Consider the following 20,422-nt stretch of genomic DNA (forward strand, 5'->3'; position numbering starts at 1 on the left):
TTTTTAATTGTTCACATTATAGGTTACATTAAAAGTGGAAAAAGTTCATTTATCTTGGCATTTTCACAGGGGTGTGTAGACTTTTTATATCCACTGTTGGTACATAATCACGCCAGGGGGTGAGGTTATTTGGTCCCGGTTGTAAACGTGTGTTTGTCTCCTAGACGAGTGGCCATGATGACCAACCTTTTGGCTCCTTATGAACAGAGGCCCTGGGCTCAGACCAACTGGATTCTAGTTCGGCTGTGGAGGGTAAGGAACCTGGCAACACACACACACACACACACAGTACATGTCCTCCAGGAATTGTGAATGCATTCAATGCTCTCTGTCTCTCTCTCTCTGCGTTGCTTTTTTGTTTTTAGACTGGGGAAAATAAAGGCGTCAATATTTGGGATGTTTGCTGTCTACTGGCTGCCTGTTTCTCATGATCATAGATCCCACTTCTGGTTTTACACATTTAGGTTTTCAGGCTGGGGGAGTTCATCAAAGTTTGATTTGATTTCCGATTCTTTGTGGGTCATTATGGTCCGAGGAAAATATGTTGTGGTCATCCATTTGGCAGGAGATTAGAAACTGCCGCTTCCTTTCCACCTCATTTTGTGGGGGGGTGCCCTCCCTAGCAAGGCCATGCTCACTGAGGCTATATATAGTGAAGGTTTTTCAGGTCTCCTACGACAGTACGCCCGGGTTAGGGCAAGGTAGCGTTCCAATTTACATTGATTCTTTCCCCCTGTGGTGGAGTTGTCTTTTTGTTCACCTTTTAATTTGGTTTGTTATAGCTGTTTTGCTGTCCTTGGACAATGTGGTTGGTTAGGGATTTTGAACAGTGCCCCAAGTCCAGTCAGCCTGCATTCTGGTCATTAGTAGGTATGTTGTATGGTAGGTAGAATGTAATCCTGCATTCCGGTCGTTAGTGGGTATGTTGTATGGTAGGTAGAATGTAATCCTGCATTCCGGTCGTTAGTGGGTATGTTGTATGGTAGGTAGAATGTAATCCTGCATTCCGGTCGTTAGTGGGTATGTTGTATGGTAGGTAGAATGTAATCCTGCATTCCGGTCGTTAGTGGGTATGTTGTATGGTAGGTAGAATGTAATCCTGCATTCCGGTCGTTAGTGGGTATGTTGTATGGTAGGTAGAATGTAATCCTGCATTCTGGTCATTAGTAGGTATGTTGTATGGTAGGTAGAATGTAATCCTGCATTCCGGTCGTTAGTGGGTATGTTGTATGGTAGGTAGAATGTACATTTGGAACACAGGTTTTCTTTTTTTTTATCAAATTCTTTCCATGTGTTAGCATTGAACCAATAAGTCTTTGTATTTTTACATTTTTCTTTTAACTAATTGCTCAGATGAACTAGTCAGGCTCCCTGCTGCTAAGTGTACTCCGTTATAACAGGTTTATGGTTTATATGTAAGATCTAGAAGATATCCTTGACATCTCTACCCAGTCAGGTCATGGTTACTGTTTACCAGAAAAAGTTCCTGACCTGTTGACCTCACCATCCAGTCACACCATGGTTTATTTTTTCTAGTAGGGCCCTGACCTCTTGACCCTCTACTCCGTCACATCATGATTTCCGTTGTCTAGAAGGGGTCCCTGACCACTGTACCCTATCAGATCATGTATTTTCTGTTGTTTCTTGACCTTTCCAGGGCTGTGGCTTTGGATACAGATACACCCGACTACCCCATCTGCTGAAAACCAAACCAGAGGATGCCAACCTACCCAGTCTGCAGAGTAAGTCTCTCGCTCTGTCTTCTCTCATTCTCTCTCCTCTGTTTACTCTCTTTCAAACTCTCTTCCTCCCTTTTCTGTTTTCTCTCTTCCTCGCTTTAACTTCTCTTGTCTGTCTGTACTGTCTTTGTTCTATTCTGTTGTATGTCTGTAGTAAGTCCAATGTTGGCGCTCCTCTGCCAAGTGCCCTGTTTTGTAGTGAACTTAACTTTATTCCTGTTAACAGTTTGAGGCCATGCTTCTCAGTTTTTTTTATTCCTTATTTTATCAAATCCTTCTTGTTTGTTCACTGATATTTCCCGTTACATGTGTGTGTGTTCATTGTGCACAAACACACACGCGTTTTTGTGTTTATGCATATGTGTTCTGCTTGAATGCATGTCTGAGTGAAATGGTAAGAACAGAGGCTTTACTTTTTCAACTAAGTCAAAAATAATACTAATCACTTTCCTAATTTGAGAATGTGAAACAGTGAAGTGTTGCAAAGATATGAAGGCAGATCAGGCCACACTGTTAATAGTACTGGGGCTAACATCATAGATATGTAAATGTAAAAATATCTCTAGAAATAGGCAGAGTTTCTCGCTGTGTGTTGTCAAACGACTCGCATACAGTAGATGTCATAATTGACGTTGAGTCTACCACTTCAGAAAATACTAAATGTATGTACACCAAACTGGTGCAATTAAGAAGAAAATATTTAGAATCCTTAGACGGTCCACTCTTCCATAAATATTCGGAATTTGGCCTGGTTTGGTCTTAGCCCTATGCGTGAGATGATACACACAGAAGCGCTTTCCGAAGCCCTGAGAAGAAAGATTATTGATGCCCATGAGTCTGGGAGGGCTTACAGACTAATTTCCATGCAATTTGTAGTACCTCATTCCACTGTTTGATGGATCATCTACAAATTAAAAAACATCCTCACCATTGGAAATCTACGGTAGGCCAGGTCGGCCCTCCAACTTCAGGACAGGAGCTGACCAAAAGATGCTCAAAGAAATCTTTAAGAACACCATGGTAAAATGATGGTATCTACAGGCATCTCTTACCTCTGTCAATGTTGTGAATAAGACAGTCAGAATGACCCTGGAAATACAGCCAACAAAAAAAAAACGTCAGACCAACACCGGGGTAAAGACCAAAGCTACTGGAGCAATGTGCTCTAGACAATTAAGGTCCAGTGGTTTTGCTGCATTGCCAGATGCCCTTGTTGGCAGATAGAAGAACATTAAACCAACTGTGAGGCATTGAGGCGGTGGCATTATGGTTTGGGGCTGATTTGCTGCCTTAAGGCCGGGCACGTGCCATCACGGAGTCAACCATGAATTCTTTGTTGTACCAGAGAATTCTAGGGGAAAATGTAAGGCCATCTGTCAAAACGCTGAACTGATGCATTCCTGAAACCCTTTACTACATTATGTGCCAGATCCAAAATTTCTGGTTTGTTCTTCAATGATTAATCTTCTCTTATAAACACATAAATACCCAAAATGACAGAGTTAAGCATTATTCTGTAATGGCATATTGTACTTATTTGTAGAAGCCCCTTTGGTAGTGATTAAAGTTTTCAGGCTTATTGCATGTCTTCCTCCAGTATGATCTCGAGCGTGGATCAAGGTACAGTGGGGAGAACAAGTATTTGATACACTGCTGATTTTCCAACTTAGAAAGCATGTAGAAGTCTGTAATTTTTATCATATGTACTCTTCAACTGTGAGGGACGGAATCTAAAACAAAAATCCAGAAAATCACATTGTATGCTTTTTAAGTAATTAATTTGCATTTTATTGCATGACATAAGTATTTGATACATCAGAAATGCAGAACTTAATATTTGGTACAGAAACCTTTGTTTGCAATTACAGAGATCATACGTTTCCTGTAGTTCTTGACCAGGTTTGCACACACTGCAGCAGGGATTTTGGCCCACTCTTCCATACAGACCTTCTCCAGATCCTTCAGGTTTCGGTGCTGTCGCTGGGCAATACAGATTTTCAGCACCCTCCAAAGATTTTCTGTTGGGTTCAGGTCTGGAGACTGGCTAGGCCACTCCAGGACCTTGAGATGCTTCTTACGGAGTCACTCCTTAGTTGCCCTGGCTGTGTGTTTCGGGTCGTTGTCATGCTGGAAGACCCTGCCACGACCCATCTTCAATGCTCTTTCTGAGGGAAGGAGGTTGTTAGCCAAGATCTTGCGATACATGGCCCCATCCATCCTCCCCTCAATACGGTGCAGTCGTCCTGTCCCCTTTGCAGAAAAGCATCCCCAAAGAATGTTGTTTCCACCTCCATGCTTCACAGTTGGGATGGTGTTCTTCGGGTTGTACTCATCCTTCTTCTTCCTCCAAACATGGCGAGTGGAGTTTAGACTAAAAAGCTCTGTTTGTCTCATCAGACCCCATGACCTTCTCCCATTCCTCCTCTGGACCATCCAGATGGTCATTGGCAAACTTCAGACGGGCCTAGACATGCGCTGGCTTGAGCAGGGGGACCTTGCGTGCGCTGCAGAATTTTAATCCATGATGGCATAGTGTGTTACTAATGGTTTTCTTTGAGACTGTGGTCCCAGCTCTCTTCAGGTCATTGACCAGGTCCTGCCGTGTAGTTCTGGGCTGATCCCTCACCTTCCTCATGATCATTGATGCCCCACGAGGTTAGATCTTGCATGGAGCCCCAGACCGAGGGAGAATGACCGTCATCTTGAACTTCTTCCATTTCCTAATAATTGCACCAACGCTTGTTGCCTTCTCTCCAAGCTGCTTGCCTATTGTCCTGTAGCCCATCCCAGCCTTGTGCAGGTTTACAATTTTATCCCTGATGTCCTTACACAGCTCTCTGGTCTTGGCCATTGTGGAGAGGTTGGAATCTGTTTGATTGAGTGTGTGGACAGGTTTCTTTTATAAAGGTAACAAGTTCAAACCGGTGCAGTTAATACAGGTAATGAGTGGAGAACAGGAGGGCTTCTTAAAGAAAAACTAACAGGTCTGTGAGAGCCGGAATTCTTACTGGTTGTTAGGTGATCAAAACTTTTTTTTGATTCTCTTACAGTTGAAGTGTACCTATGATAAAACAGACCTCTACATGTAAGTAGGAAATCCCTGCAAAATTGGCAGTGTATCAAATACCTATTCTCCCCACTGTCGATGAAGAGGAGCGTTGGTGAACAGCAATTTTCTAATCTTATAGAGCCTCAATAGGATTTAAGTCTGGGCTGAACCTTCGCCACTTACACTTTATACCCTCTGTTCTTAGAAGTATCCCAGTCCCTGCCTCTGAAAATGATCCCCAAAGCATGATGCTGCCACCATTGTGTTTCATGGTACAAATTGTGTTAGACGGGTAATGAGCTGGTTCTCACCAGATGAAGCGCATTAGGTTCAACCCGAAGAGTTACATGTTTCAGTGTTTCAACACATTAGGAATATTTGTATACCTTTCCCCAGAAAGATGTCTTCACAATTCAATCTCCGAGTTGTACGGGCTGTTACTTGGACCTCATGGTATTTTTCCTGCTCTGCCCTGACATGCCACTGGGAAGCCTTTAGAGACCCATCTCCATGTCCAAATGATTCAGTTGGAGACAGACTCCTAAAGTTTAAGAGCGTAATAAAAACTATTGAGATTAATCTCAGCTTAATTCAGTCTGTAACTTCGAAGGGGTTGAATACGCATTGATTAATAACATTTCACACTTACTACTTTTTATTATGTATATTTAATTGAGTTCTGTCTGTAGCAAAATAACATTTAGGATTTCTAGATCTGACACGGAGACAATGATATAAAGGGTTCTCCTCTGATGCCCAGAATCTTTCAATTTTAAATTGTCATTAGCCATTTCTTATAATATTAAATAAGGTGGTTTAGCAGATCATCTATCATTATTATTTCCATTACCCATGGTAGGCACTTCATAAAATGGCCTAAATCGCATTGATTTATTGTTGACCAGGTATGAATCCAATTTTGGCAACTCCAATAACATAAGGCCATGCCTCATTTACCTGACAACATCAGTTAGCTTTGCACTTGCACAAGCCTGCCTGAAGGAGTAGCTAGCGTGCTTTGAGCTTAGGAAAGCACTGCTAATAATACACTGTAAACCCTTCCCGGGCAATGCTGGCCAATATATATTCCCCATGGGGTCCTACTTTTTAGACAGTGGCAGGGTTAAACTCTAATGGGTGAGCAACAGATGTGCTTAAATAACAATGTTTGCTCAAGTAGTAATTTAAAAGTAAAGACTGTTCGTCAGAGGAAAACCCAACATCAACTCCTCTGTGCCCCGGTTCTGAGGTAATTCATTCTAAGTGGGGTATCCATTTTGCCAAATTCCTTGGTGACATTAATGTTTCAGCTAATGGGGGTTATAACAACTTTTAACAACTGTCATTTTGACCAAGAGGGAGTCTACCAGTTTGGGTAGCTCATTTACAGTACAGAGGACTGTAATATCTTAAGTCTCGACCAGTTGAGGCACGATATGTTAGTCCAAAATACCAGTCTGTTTGTCACCATGGCAACTCCTTGTCTGTCTTAGACATGCCAAGCATTAGCTTGTGTTCACAGCAAGCCAATTAATGGGGTTAAAATTACAATAAAAAAAAAAAAAATCTCAAATGTTTGATAAACCGGGCTAAAGAAATGTGATCACTCTTTCAGAGCCCGAGCTAAGGATTGACCCAATGTGATATGGACATTATGCTTGTAACCAAGTTTTGAGTTGTGCAGTGTTTCTTTTAAAACAGGGAAGCCCACCCTGTTCTTGGAGCTCTACCATCCAATGGGTTTTCAGTGTTGAATAGCCTGAATGAGCTTCTCATCCTGTGGGTTGTTAGCTTCCGAGGCAAGCTAGCAGAAGGAAGCAGGGTGCTGTGCTGGTGGGGGTCCTGCTTAATTCCTGGATTGCTGTGTTATTGTATAATACTGATGGCTATATATTCTTACTGGGTTTTAGTATGTTAAATATGATGCGTCTGCATGCGTTTCTTTTAGATTAATTCCATGTAAAAGCTTCTGGCATCAGTTGGTAATGTGACCTAATGCAGATTCACTGTTACTAAGGGAGAAAACTATCCTCAATTTTTGGCCTAGAAATAACACTGAGTCCAAGTAAATTCTGTTCAACCCCAGACTTTGTAGCTTAGGCCTACCTCTGGGGTTCAATATCCAGACGCATTGATGCCCTTCAACTTTCATGTGACAAGTTGAAGGTCTGTTTTCTTTTGTTTTGCGTGTGTCGTTTCCACTGTACTTTGTGTCCAATCTGTCAGTGTTCTCTTATGATCTCTCTTTCCTTTTTTGTGTGTTCTGTTGTTCTTCTAATTTTATTCCTTCCGTCCGACTTATTTGCATGGCATTCAGGGGATTTATCCATTGCTAGTTTCCAAAGTAAGTTTTCTCCCTTTTGTCTTTCTTTCATTTGTTTGTTTGTATTTCATAGTAATAGCTTCAATCCCAGCCCGTTGCAGTTACAGTTGTCTACTAATCCTACCTTTTATATTTATTTAGAGATCCTAGTTGGTCCCTTGTCCTTGGCGGAGTCCCAAATACGACCCTATTCCATACATTGAGCACTAATTTTGACTCAAGTTCTATTAGTGCACTACATGGGGAAGAGGTTGCCATTTGGAACGTTCTCTCTTGTATTTTACTGTAACCGTTTCCTGTGTGAGGTTCCTTCAGTCTGCGTATGTGAAGTTAGTCTGAGGTAATAAACTGTCGTAGAAGAAACTGCCATTGCATTGTTGTAACGCGCTAAACAAAACATCTTCAATCTCACCTCAACCAAAGCGCCTAGTGTAAGGGTTTGTACTGCCACATCGGTCCGTTTGCCTAATGAGTAGAACAGAGAGAAAAAAAATAAGAAAACTGTCAAAATACAGTTAACACAACTTCAAACACAGAAGTGTTACCAAGCCGACTGCACCAGAAGTCGCCTGCTGTGCTTCTTGTCTGTCTTCTGGTTAGTCTAATGAGTACTGTTGGGGAATAAAGGACTAAATAAAGTACAGTAACAAAAACTGAACAAAACAAAAACAACGTCACCAAAATACATCAAATTTTTCTCTGTGTCTTGTTTTGATGGGACTAGTTACCCGCCTGCTTGATTTTCATACTCCTTAACTTCTAATTTATTTTAATAGGAAATTATTGATGCTTTCCTGGCCACATGTGTCTCGGGAGACTAAGGCTGTGTGAAAAAGGCCCGCCCTATTCCTTAAATGATGCACTACCTCTGATTGGGTCCTTTTGGGTGTAGTGTACTATACATACAACAGTGTGTCATTTGGGAAGCACTCAATCCATCAAGGCTGGGTTGATTGCTTCACAGGTGCCACTTGATCATGTTAAGAATGGTGCACGTGCGTGCGTGTGCGTGTTGGGTCTGTCTGATTAGACCAGATGGGGCAGAGGGTAAGTGGGTCGCTATCAGTTCTTCTGTCAGGCAGGATCCAGTCAGAAGCAACAGGAAGCGCCACAGTCTTAGTCTCAACCCTGCCCCGGGTTCAAGTGCCATTTCAAACTTCTCAGTTTGAAAATGGCACTTGAACTGAAAATATGTGGTCCCAGAAATTTTCAGTTTGAAAAGCAAATTTTTCAAACATTTGTTTGCATCCTTGTTAGTGAACAATTTTCCAGGATAATCCACCCGCCTGTCATGTGTGAGAAGCTGATTTAAAAAGCATGATAATTACTCCGGTGTAACTTGTCCTGGGGACAATAAGGCCAGTTTACAATGTGCAGTTTTGTCCCACACTACAATGATAATCATGTCATGTTTTAAGGGGCGGGCCAGTGGCACACTGACTGCAGGAAGGTTTTTCAGAAGGATTTATTGTTAATTTCTCTACAATAAACCGCCAAAATAGTTTTACAGAACTTGGTAGTACGTCCAACCAGCCTTACCACTGCACAACAGATGTTACCATGCCAACTCATTGACTGGCCAAGTGAGCTTCAGGCTTAATGAGTTCATTTCAATTCACAGATTTCCTTATATGAACTTTAAATCTTTGCAATTGTTTCAAGTAGCATTTTTTTTATCGTTTCTTTTCCAGTTTGGTTAATTACTTTAATCTACAGGGAAATACACCTTGAAAGTATTTGGCTCAAACTCCAGGTACATGAAAATATTTTTTTAAATAGTTACTAAAAGGACCCAAAATCATTGTACATTTAAAAAGTACACCCAAAAGTAACAAAATATTTAAAATACCGGAAAACTCTAATAGGGCCTGCCGGGCTGCCTAGTGAATGAAAAGGTTGCTGGTTCCAATCCCTGAGCTGACCAAGGTAAAAACAAATATACATAACTGTGGTTCTCACCCTGAGCAAACAGTTAACCAAAATCGCTCCCTGCTCGTGGCGGCAAAGAATGTAAACAAGCAACTGCATGGATAACGGTGACATTGGCTAAATCACATTGTCTGTGAAAAACACAGAGCTGTCTGTTGGGAACAGGACATTGCCTAAACACAGTCTTTGTTACTGCTATGTCCAGGCTATTGTGCAGTTATGGGAGAGGAAGGAAGAGATAGAGGACCCCCACCCTACACACACTGCACTGTATAAGATGGTGAAATGTAATACCTCTATCTAGGACAGAGAGAGAGGGAAAGGGAGAGCCTGAGACCGAAAACAGCCTTAAAGGGGCAATTCGCAATTGTTATATAATACAGGAGAATGCGTAAATGAATGTTGCTATTTATTCTTAAAGAATTTGTCTTAGACATTATGTTAAAACATTGTTTTACTTCCAAATTATACTTGTCATAGTGTCAAAACATGATTAAAGCTGTACTCTAGATATCGTGAATGGTCTGGCCATAGAGCGGTTTAAGAATTAGCAAGTTTGTTAAATTTCTCCAGCCCCATCACTCGTGCAAAACAATGGCTTGATTGCCTTTAAAAGACATCACTCGAGGAGGAGGAGCCAAGCAGTACGGGGGAAGCCGCGAGGCAACCAATCAGTTAGCGGAGCCGTGTTGTGGCTCTTTTTAAGAAGTGATAACCTTTAGGTTTAATTAACTTTAGACAGTAACTGTCTCCGGCCTGGGGAGCAGCAGTGCTGCAGGAGGAGTCCACTGTCCTACAGCCGCTCCTGCACTGGACAACTGGCCAGAGGAGGACCGCTGCATAAGACACGCACACACATCTACATTTCTTACCCCTTCTGGCCTCAAAGTGACCAAATCAAGATCCAATATCGATGGTGTAGAGTCAGTGGTTGTGTAGGTCAGGAACTGGATTGACACCACATTGACATGGGTCAGCTTCTCATGTTGATAGGTTTCTTACGTTATGTCTCAGGGCTGCTCCATTGATGTTCTACTGGTTTGTATCCTCAAACCAGGAAAACCTGGGGAGTTTTCTCCCTATTAAACCCTTAACCACACAGCTCCGCCCAATGAATTTCCTTCCGCATTTAGAGACGCATCCCCAAGGAGCTAACTGCAGATTGATCTTGATCAAAAAGTTCATAATAGCTCATTTTTGCACCGACACCCATAAAAACCATGTACTGTGCTGGACTTCTTAATCCATTCTCATCCCATTTGAATACAAACGTAGTTAGAAGATCTCTTATTTGGTTAGTCTATCATTAGCATTGTTTTGTGTGAATTTGCGTGTGTAGACTTTGCAGAGCAAAGCCTGTTGCTGTAGTTAGGAAACCGACTGCCAGTGCCGAAATAAAGAATGCCGTCCTCACCATGGAATTATTCGGACGGTAAACCTTTACGCTGAGACCGGACCCATCTTGCATAATGCTGAGGTTATAGGCTGGGTGAGGAAGGGTACAGTATGTCTGCTCTCTGCTGACGCTTCTGTAAACATTTATTTACAGGCTCTCGTGAGCCAATCCCCTTTATCGACAGTGTTGGCTGCAGGCTATTTGCCGATTGCATTGGGCTGGAAAAAACAACCTTCAGTCTGAAGAGGGAGAAATGATGCTTGGGTTTTAATCAAATGAAGGGAAGTATCGATTTTATAAGCACCAAAAGCAAATCACTCTTTGTCAGTGTGCCTCACAGCTGGATATAGGAAAGCCCACCATAACTCACTGTGTTTGCACTATAAATAATATTTGCCTGGTCTTAAATATCTCAACCAGCACTACCTGAAATTGGCGCTGTGATAAAAAAAATTTTAAAATCACATTTTTACATTCCTCCAGTGGGATTGCAAGCTAGCTGACCGGTAAATGACCCATCCTTACGCAGCCGGTTAAACTTTGCAAATCAATGGCTTTTGATAGAAAGAAGTGCATTTAAGATGAAGCCCTGAGACTTGCAATTCAGTTGGCAAGGTGGCAGAAAGATGGAGGGTGTTTTACAAAACTTCCCTGTATGTTATTGGCCACTTTGCCTAACCCGTTGCATTCTGGGACCAATCAGAATGGTTTAATCTTTTTCCCTTGCAAAACATTATGGAGTAACTCTGAACAGTACTACTTGTGGAGAAGAACCTAATGCCTTTGGATATGTTGTTGTGTTTGGTTAACCAGGCAAGACACTAATGCCTGTGAATGTGTCATAGTGTTTGGTTTACCAGGCAAGACACTAATGCCTGTGGATGTGTTGTAGAGTTTTTGTAACCAGGCAAGGGCCACTGTGGTGTTCACCCTTTAATAAAGAGAACTGTTTTAGTTACAGCGTTATGTCAAAGATTTTCATTTAGCAACATTCTATGAAGTCCCTTCCCGGTTATATTTGGTGAAACTGTCGCTACTAACATGTTTTTGTTCAGTGGAATGAACACCCCCCCAGTCAATGCCCTCCTCTGATTGGTTTGGTGACTGTACTGTCCTCTGATTGGTCGTCACAGAGCCGTGCCCATCCCTTCTGCTGCAGAGACACATGGCGGAGCTTCTCTCTCTGGATAAAGACATGGCCGCCTCCTTCCTCAACTCTGTCCTCAACCAGCTCAACTGGGCCTTCTCCGAGTTCATCGGCATGATTCAGGAGGTAGGACGGGTAGAGATGGTTGTGGTCCACAAGGAGCTAACATCACATATGTGGGGTGTTATTGTTGAAAGGTACCAATCAGGAGAGGGACATGAAACCATTTTGACGGATATGCGTTCTCAGTCAAAAGTTTGGCCACTTGTCTATCCGAGTGAACGTGTGACACATGGGTGGATTATCACACACACACACACACACACACACACACACACACTCACACTGCATCTCACAAAGACACGACGGCTGGAACAACTGTAAAACAGCAGTTATAGTGCTTGGTGCCTTGAGCAAGAGCCCAACTTCAACCCTAACTCTCTGCCTAGTGGTCAACCATAACTTTCTGATCCCCCCCCCCCCCCCCCCCAGATACAGCAGGCAGCCGAGCGTCCTGAGAGGAACTTTGTGGACACGAGGCAACTGAAGGTGTGCGCCACTTGTTTCGACCTTTCTGTCAGCCTGTTGCGGGTCCTGGAGATGACCGTCACCCTGGTTCCACAGATCTTCCTGGACTGGACACGCCCATCCGCTGAACTGCTGCTCAGACGCTTGGCTCAGGTGAGGCTGACCGCACTGCACCATGAACTATCATTTAAAAGGTAACACACACCATAATGACATGAATAACGTTCTTACATTTTTAATTGAATGCTGGGGGATGATGTAGGGAGAGACGTGAGAGTTCTTTTAGTAGTAAGTAAAAGTGCTGGCCCTATTGAGAATTTTCTTAAAGCCATGTCAACATACGAACAAGAGGACGGCTATGAGTTCCTGCCCACTGCAGGAAGCAGGCTTTTTCAACTGGATACTTCAGTAAATAGTGGCAGAGCAGGTATATCATCTCTGCGACTAGATGTTCCCCTTGTGAACTGTGGGTCATCGTTTCTCTCTCTCTCTCACACGCACTTTAGGGCGGATCGTCAATGGACGCCTGTTATCTTCTCCTATAAACGGTGGAGGGTGATATCAGTGAATAAGGATGTGTTCACGGGAATCATTTTATATGTGCAGCTCGCTTTCAGTCATCTTGTTTTTCTGCGTTATAGGAGAGAAGACTCCAATGTGTCCCCTGCGTGCGTGCGTGCGTGTGCGTGTGCGTGCGTGCGCGTGTTCTCCTGTAAAAACACTCTTCCTCCTGGCTTGTTGTAATCAGCCGTTAATTGAAAGCATCTCTTGGAACAGTGGGTTCTGTCTTTCTATCTCCCTGTCTGTCTCTCTATTTCCTAGTCTGCTTGTCTTTTTCTTTATCTCTCTATCTGTCTGTCTGTGTCTTTCCCTGTTGGTCTCTCTCTTATTCCCTATCTGTCTTTATCTCTCTATCTGTCTGTCTCTCTATTTCCCTGTTTGTCTGTCTCTATCTTTCTTTTTCTCTTGCTGTCTATCAGTTGTGTTCCAGTTTTCTCATTCCCAGAGCGCTCTACTGTGCCCTCCCTGCTGTGTAATAAAGGCCTAGCTGATACCAGACCTGCTGCAATACACGCGACTGCGCTCACACACCTGCCTTGTCTGCTAACTCCCTTTCAACCACCAGTACCTGTCAGGATGTTTGTGTGTCTCGTTTTAAGATGGATTTGTCAGGTGCTGGTTAGATTGAGTACCAGGGAAATGGAACATATCGTCTCTAGACCAGAAGTCGGCAGATAGATTCATCGGCTGGACAGTTTTAGTTCATAGTGCTTTGTCAACTGAAGCATAATTACAATAATGATGATAACATAATTTGCGCACTGCAAAAATAGGTGCCATTTTTCAATCTTGATTATATTTAGAGACAGTCTTATAATGTAGGACTTCCCAGCCCTGTTCCTGGAGATCTACCCTCTAGGTTTTAACTCCAGCCCTGTTCCTGGAGATCTACCCTCCAGTGGGTTTTAACATCACCATTGTTCTGATAGATCTTATTTCCTTCCTTTAGGTTTTAAATTCAACTTTGTTCTTATGGATTTACCGTCCTGTACGTTTTAAACTGTGGCATCAAGTTGCCCAGTGTTCACACTGCCACTGGGCATTGCCATGCTCCACACAATCCAAGCAAAACATGTTTTTTCATGTTTTTTTGTGAATAAATAGTGAATAGTATTAATATAAAATGAATAGTATTTATTGTCACTGATGTAACTTCCTGTCTCCAGCTTCTGAACCAGGTGCTAAACCGAGTGACGGCGGAGAGGAACCTCTTTGACCGTGTGGTCAACCTCCGTCTCCCAGGTAACTCACCTCTAACATAAATAATGCAGCCCTTTGTAGAGGAACATAGTGCATTACTCGCTATCTGAGATGTCGAGTCATAGCTAGTCTATAGTGCATTACTCGCTATCTGAGATGTCGAGTCATAGCTAGTCTATAGTGCATTACTCGCTATCTGAGATGTCGAGTAGTAGCTAGTCTATAGTGCATTACTCGCTATCTGAGATGTCGAGTCATAGCTAGTCTATAGTGCATTACTCGCGGTCTGTGATGTCGAGTCATAGCTAGATTTGGTTGTAGTACAGTTTACATTTTCTGGATTAAGAGACCGGGACACCACCACACGGCTGTAATGTAACCCCTGCTCTGTCGACAATAAAACTAAGACAATGCTAATTCAGGTGGTTATGTACTAACTCTGTCTGACCCAAATTATCAATCCTTCCTTGACCCAGTTATTCTTCATCAGTATGTGATTCTTAATACTTAGTATTCTCATAGCACTGCACCCTCTATGTATTCTCATAGCACTGCACCCTCTATGTATTCTCATAACACAGCACCCTCTATGTATTCTCATAATACTGCACCCTCTATGTATTCTCATAACACTGCACCCTCTATGTATTCTCATAACACAGCACCCTCTATGTATTCTCATAACACAGCACCCTCTATGTATTCTCATAACACTGCACCCTCTATGTATTCTCATAACACTGCACCCTCTATGTATTCTCATAACACTGCACTTGTATATATTACGCTGTTCACTCAGTCTCGACGTGGAAGGAACGCGCTCTACTGTAATTGAGCACATGGATGCCCAAGTCACCACTAGGAGTCTAGTGTGCACTGATGTAGCGCTTAATAGCCCCCGAAACCTGGCAGGTGCCGGCCAATTGTCCCACTCTCTCTAGGATCCACGGGCTAATACCTGAGACGGCGCTAATACCTGAGACGGCGCTAATACCTGAGACGGCGCTAATACCTGAGACGGCGCTAATACCTGAGACGGCCCTTATACCTGAGACGGCCCTTATACCTGAGACGGCCCTTATACCTGAGACGGCCCTTATACCTGAGACGGCCCTTATACCTGAGACGGCCCTCATACCTGAGACGGCCCTCATACCTGAGACGGCCCTCATACCTGAGACGGCCCTCATACCTGAGACGGCCCTCATACCTGAGACGGCCCTCATACCTGAGACGGCCCTCATACCTGAGACGGCCCTCATACCTGAGACGGCCCTCATACCTGAGACGGCCCTTATACCTGAGACGGCCCTTATACCTGAGACGGCCCTTATACCTGAGACGGCCCTTATACCTGAGACGGCCCTTATACCTGAGACGGCCCTTATACCTGAGACGGCCCTTATACCTGAGACGGCCCTTATACCTGAGACGGCCCTTATACCTGAGACGGCCCTTATACCTGAGACGGCCCTTATACCTGAGACGGCCCTTATACCTGAGACGGCCCTTATACCTGAGACGGCCCTTATACCTGAGACGGCGCTAATACCTGAGACGGCGCTAATACCTGAGACGGCGCTAATACCTGAGACGGCGCTAATACATACAATACATGACATGGATCAGCCTCGCAAAGTGAACAACCATCTGTTTTTCTTTGTTTTTTTGTTTGTTTGGCTTACAGTGGTTAAGAGTGAGGTAGTGTTAAGAGTGAGGTAGTAAAATCAGAGGGCTGAAGACTCACCCCTGGGGGGCCCTGTCATTAAGACTCAGTGAGGAGGAGGTGTTGTTGCCAGTCCTCACAGCTTGAGGGCTGCCCTTTAAGAAGTCCAGCATCCAGTTGCACAATTTCTGAGTTGTTGAATGGCAGCTAGGCGGCCGTGGTAGAGTACTCCCTGTCTGAGATGTGAAATGACAGTTAATTCACTTTAGCTGCAGGAAATGGAGAGTGGATTTGACCCAGCACCGCCATTTGTCAGACATGACAAGATGAAGTGATGCCATACATGATTCACAGCCCCATTGTTGAATGATTCTCAGTCAGGTCCTTTTTCTAGGAATCTGTGTCGCTCACTGTGTCGCCCCCCCCCCCCCCCCCCCCCCACACACACACACCAAATAGATATCCAAAAGGGCTGAGTAATAACTAATGGGCCGTCTGTATAATCTGTTTTCCGTTTCCTTCAAGTCAAATAATGAGAATGCCACCTTTAATATATACGGTGCTGCCATTGACGTTAAGAGAATCAAAAGAGCGACCCTGTCTTTGGTTCTGTGTGTCGACCTGGATACAGATTTCACTTAGCCTCTACGTTACACTGAACAGTGTCTCTGTGAGTGTAGCCCACAGCCATGGATTAGAGGAGCGCGGCCGGGATCTGCGGCCTGCCGTGTTAAATGGGGACCCGCTGTAAACAAACCCAACAGGCTGCCGTTGTTGCTAGATGTTTCCATTGATCTGCATTTAGGTGTAATGTGGGTCTGAGCCTTTACTAGGTTCTTTTGTCGACGAGTCTGCTTTCGTCTGGTATCTTCTTTGGTTTTTTGAAAATGGACAGAAATAAACAGCACAATCTGGGATCTAAAATAGGGGGTTAAAATCACAGGGATTCTGATGTCCCTTAACTCTTTTTGCCACTATTCGCTATGGGATCATCTCCCAAGTTCAATATGACTAAGAGTGAATGGCAGCATCAAAACTTTCAACATTAAAGTGGAAAAAGAGTGCACGTACTGTATAAGAACCTTTGGGATATATTTGGTGTTTTGGTCCTTACTAACGGTCTTTGTCTGTGTCTAGGCCTAGAGAGTGTGGACCACTACCCCATCCTGGTGGCTGTGACCGGCATCCTGGTTAGACTTCTGGTGGACTGTGAGAGACAGGGGTAAGTGAAGAAGCTCGGTCTGTCTCATATTCAAGTGTTAATATGAAGCTCCATCAGTCTCATGTGTACGTGTTGTCAATATGAAACTCCATTAGTCTCATGTTGTTGCTGCGTCCATGTCCCCTGGCAGAAAGTTTAACTCTACTCTGTTCAGTCCGTACTGTGCGGTTAAATGTTCTTTTCCTATTAATGAGGAGAAGGAGAGGCCTTTCACATTAACACCTTCTCACTATTAATTGCACTGTGGCCGTTTGGTGCAGACAGGCGCAGAGAGTGTTACGTCTCAACGAACTAACGCACGCATGCACGCACGCACGCACGCACACACTCAGTCGAGCTGTTGTATCCTGCAGGCTGATGTCCTCATTATTTTCTTCCACAGTGAAATGAAACACGAGTCAGTTCTCTGCTCAGGACTGGTTTATATTAGGACTACAGTATGTCCCAATGGACACACAGTTTCCTGCATGACCACAGCCAAAGCCTGGTGCTGTTTTTGGGACAGCGGCTGGAAATGTAGTAGCTGTTATTCTGCTGGCTCCCAATAGAGATCTGCAGTGTCTGTCAAAAGTAGTGTTTGGAAAAGGGCTTAGAGTGCCATTTGTCTGTACTTGCTTTCTTTGTGTTCCTGCTCTGATGTTCCTCTCTGTTGCAGTGTTGGCAGTGTGCGGTGTTGCCTGAGTGTGTAATTTTGACTTTACGTAACCTTTAAAAGCTGTAGAGGATGTACTCTACAGTCACATTTTGAACCTGAGTGGATTTTGATTGTCTTACATGGAGTAGACGTTTCTACCGTGACATTTACTATAGCCTGCTCTTTTCCCCCTCTTCACATCTTCAGACCTTCCCACTCCCCCTTCTTTTACTAACCTCCCCTCCATCTCAGCTGAATTCAGTGAATGCTTTATTGGAATGAACGATTGGCTGCAGCTGTTGCCAAAGCAATGTATGGACGTTTTAGCTTTTTAAAAAGAAAAAAATAATACACGTTTGAAAAAACGTTAATGTATAACTAACCATTATCAATTGAAAATAATGCAGAAATGCATATCTGAACATGAATACATAGGCCTGCGTTGTGCTTGGATCATTAGAATGCTGGTACGGATTGGGACGGGGTCGTGTTAGCTACGTGTTGTATGACTAGAATTGCTTGTTAGCAACGCAGTTGTATTGATGTTACGCCTAGCTAGCTACAGTAGCATGGACACTGCTACAACTTCCGATGTCCTTGCTAACACAGGGTCAGGTCCCTTGCGCTAGTGTGCTATTTGGCTAGCTTTCTGTTGTCATTTTTACCCCTTTGCTGACGTTTCCTACACTACGGTTCCAAAGTTTGAAGTCCCTTAAAAAATGTCCTTGTTTTCCATGAAAATGTACATGAAATGAGTTTGAATAGGAAAATAGCAACATTTATAGGAAATAGTCATTGACAGTGTTAGAAATAATGGGTTTTAATTTAAATAATTGTAATAATAAAAAAAAGAAAATGTATCCTTTGCTTTCGAAAAACAATCCTCTGTTTTGCATCAATTTCAGCCTTGCCGAACTTTGGCGTTCTAGATGTCAGTTTGTTGAGGTAATCTTAAGAGATTTCACCCCAGGCTTCCTGAAGCACCTCCCACAAGTTGGATTAGATTGATGGGCACTTACCTACCACATGGTCAAGCAGCTCCCACAACAGCTCAATAGGGTTGAGATCCAGTGACTGTGCTGGCCACTCCATTATAGACAGAATTCCAGCTGACTGCTTCTTCCTACCTAGTTATTGCGTAGTCTGCTTTGTTTGTAGGAGGACATTGTCCTGTTGTAAAAGGAAATTGGTTACAATCAAACGCCATTCAGAGTCTATGGCATGGCATTGCAAAATGTGATAGTCGTTTTTCAAGATCCCTTTTACCCTGTACAGATTTCCAGCTTCACCACCACCACCAACAAAGCACCCCCAGATCATCACATTGCCTCCACCAGGCTTTACTGAATAATTTGTTCTGCGTCTCAGTTTTCTTTGCCATCTGAACACTTTACCTAGAAGGCCAGCATCCTGGAGTTGAATGGTGTTTTGTGGGTACTATTTAATGAAGCTGCCAGTTGAGTACCTGTGAGCTGTCTGTTTCTCAAACTAGATCCTTCAGTGTACCTATTTGTCCTCTTTCTCTGTCATGCACTGGGGCCTCCCACTCCTCTTTCTATTCAGGTTAGAGACAGTTTACGCTGTTCTGTGAAGGGAGTAGTACAAAATGTTTTACTAGATCTTCAGTTTCTTGGCAATTTCTAGCCTTTGTTTCTCAGAACATTAAAACACTGACCAGTTTCTGAAGAAAGTTATTTGTTTCTAGACATTTTAAGCCGTAATCAAATCCACAATTGCTGCTCCTCTAGATACTCAACTGGTCTAAGGAAGGCCAGTTAGATTGCTTCTTTAATATAACATAATTGCAAAATGGTTTTCTAAAGATCAATTAGCCTTGTATTAACTTGTATTAGCAAACACAATGTGCCATTGGAACACAGGACTGATGGTTGCTGATAATGGGCCTCTGTATGCCAATGTATTTCTGATCAATTGGATGTTATTTTAGAGGACACATTTTTTTTGCTTTTCTATCAATCAAATGTATTTATAAAGTCCTTTTTACATCAACAGTTGTCACAAAGTGCTTTTACAAAACACCTGGCCTTAAATCCCAAGGAGCAAACAACAACAGTGTTGAATTTCAGTGGCTAGGAAAAACTCCCTAAGAAGGCCGAAATTTAGGAAGATACCTAGAGAGGACCCAGGTTCAGAGGGGTGACCAGTCCTCTTCTGGCTGTGCCGGGTGAGATATTCAGAGTACAAATTGGAATAATTAATAAATGCATGTGGGCTAAGTCCAGAGTCTATTTAAGCTTAGTCCAGGTTGGAAGCATGACCAGATGGACATGGACAGGGACAACATAGGAGAGGGGGAGGTGTCAGCACAGTGGCAGCTGAAATCGTCTTGATCTGCAATACAACCAGGAGGACTTTGGACAGGGACAGCAACGGGTCTTTCAAGCCTGGTACTCCTCAGGTGTGGGCCAAGACCTCATGTCCTCCTAGGTTAATACAGCAGGAGATTTAGAAAATGCATTCCTTAGATCTAGGAGAACTGACCCTACTCCCCCAGCACAATAATATAGCAGCTTAAGACCTTGGGGCTGTGACGGGGGGTCCGGTGACACTGTGGCCCTATCTGGGGGAGGCCCCGGACAGGGCCCAACAGGCAGGAACTCAATCCATCCACATTGCCAAGCATCAACCAAAGGGACACCCACCAACCGCAACCACCCTGAATGAGGGCAGAATATTGCCAGCAGAGTACAGCCTAATTGCACAAGTGTGCAACAGAGAGACAACAACAAGCCAGTGACTGGCATTGGTGGGAGGGCATCCCAGTGGCGATGAGAGCCCACCTGGCAAGACAACAAGGGTGGACAGTATCAAGCCTTTTTGGTCACCTTCACACCCCTGACTACACTTAATCATAGACCGTGCTGTAGGGATGAGTCTTTAGTAGACACTTGAAAGTTTGCACTGAGTTTGCATTTCTAACCTTAATTGGCAAATCATTCCACCGTAGTGGAGCTCTATGAGAGGAGGCCTCCGGCTGGGCCTGCATCTTGCCATCCAAGGTTATGTG

The 20,422-nt window shown here is 43.6% G+C and overlaps 1 protein-coding gene across 1 annotated transcript in view; it reads left to right on the plus strand.

Annotated features, from left to right (window-relative positions):
• Positions 1-20,422, plus strand: part of LOC105025489 (E3 ubiquitin-protein ligase RNF123) — a 125,207-nt gene that overhangs the window by 28,483 nt on the left and 76,302 nt on the right. Inside the window, exons 29-34 of the mRNA XM_029125368.2 lie at positions 165-252; positions 1,658-1,742; positions 11,570-11,709; positions 12,076-12,264; positions 13,839-13,914; positions 16,676-16,760. Coding sequence (XP_028981201.1) covers positions 165-252; positions 1,658-1,742; positions 11,570-11,709; positions 12,076-12,264; positions 13,839-13,914; positions 16,676-16,760 — 663 coding nt within the window. The remainder of the gene's footprint in view (positions 1-164; positions 253-1,657; positions 1,743-11,569; positions 11,710-12,075; positions 12,265-13,838; positions 13,915-16,675; positions 16,761-20,422) is intronic.

The sequence above is a fragment of the Esox lucius genome, chromosome 2 (assembly GCF_011004845.1).
Source record: "Esox lucius isolate fEsoLuc1 chromosome 2, fEsoLuc1.pri, whole genome shotgun sequence".
In the NCBI taxonomy this organism is placed as follows: Eukaryota; Metazoa; Chordata; class Actinopteri; order Esociformes; family Esocidae; genus Esox; species Esox lucius.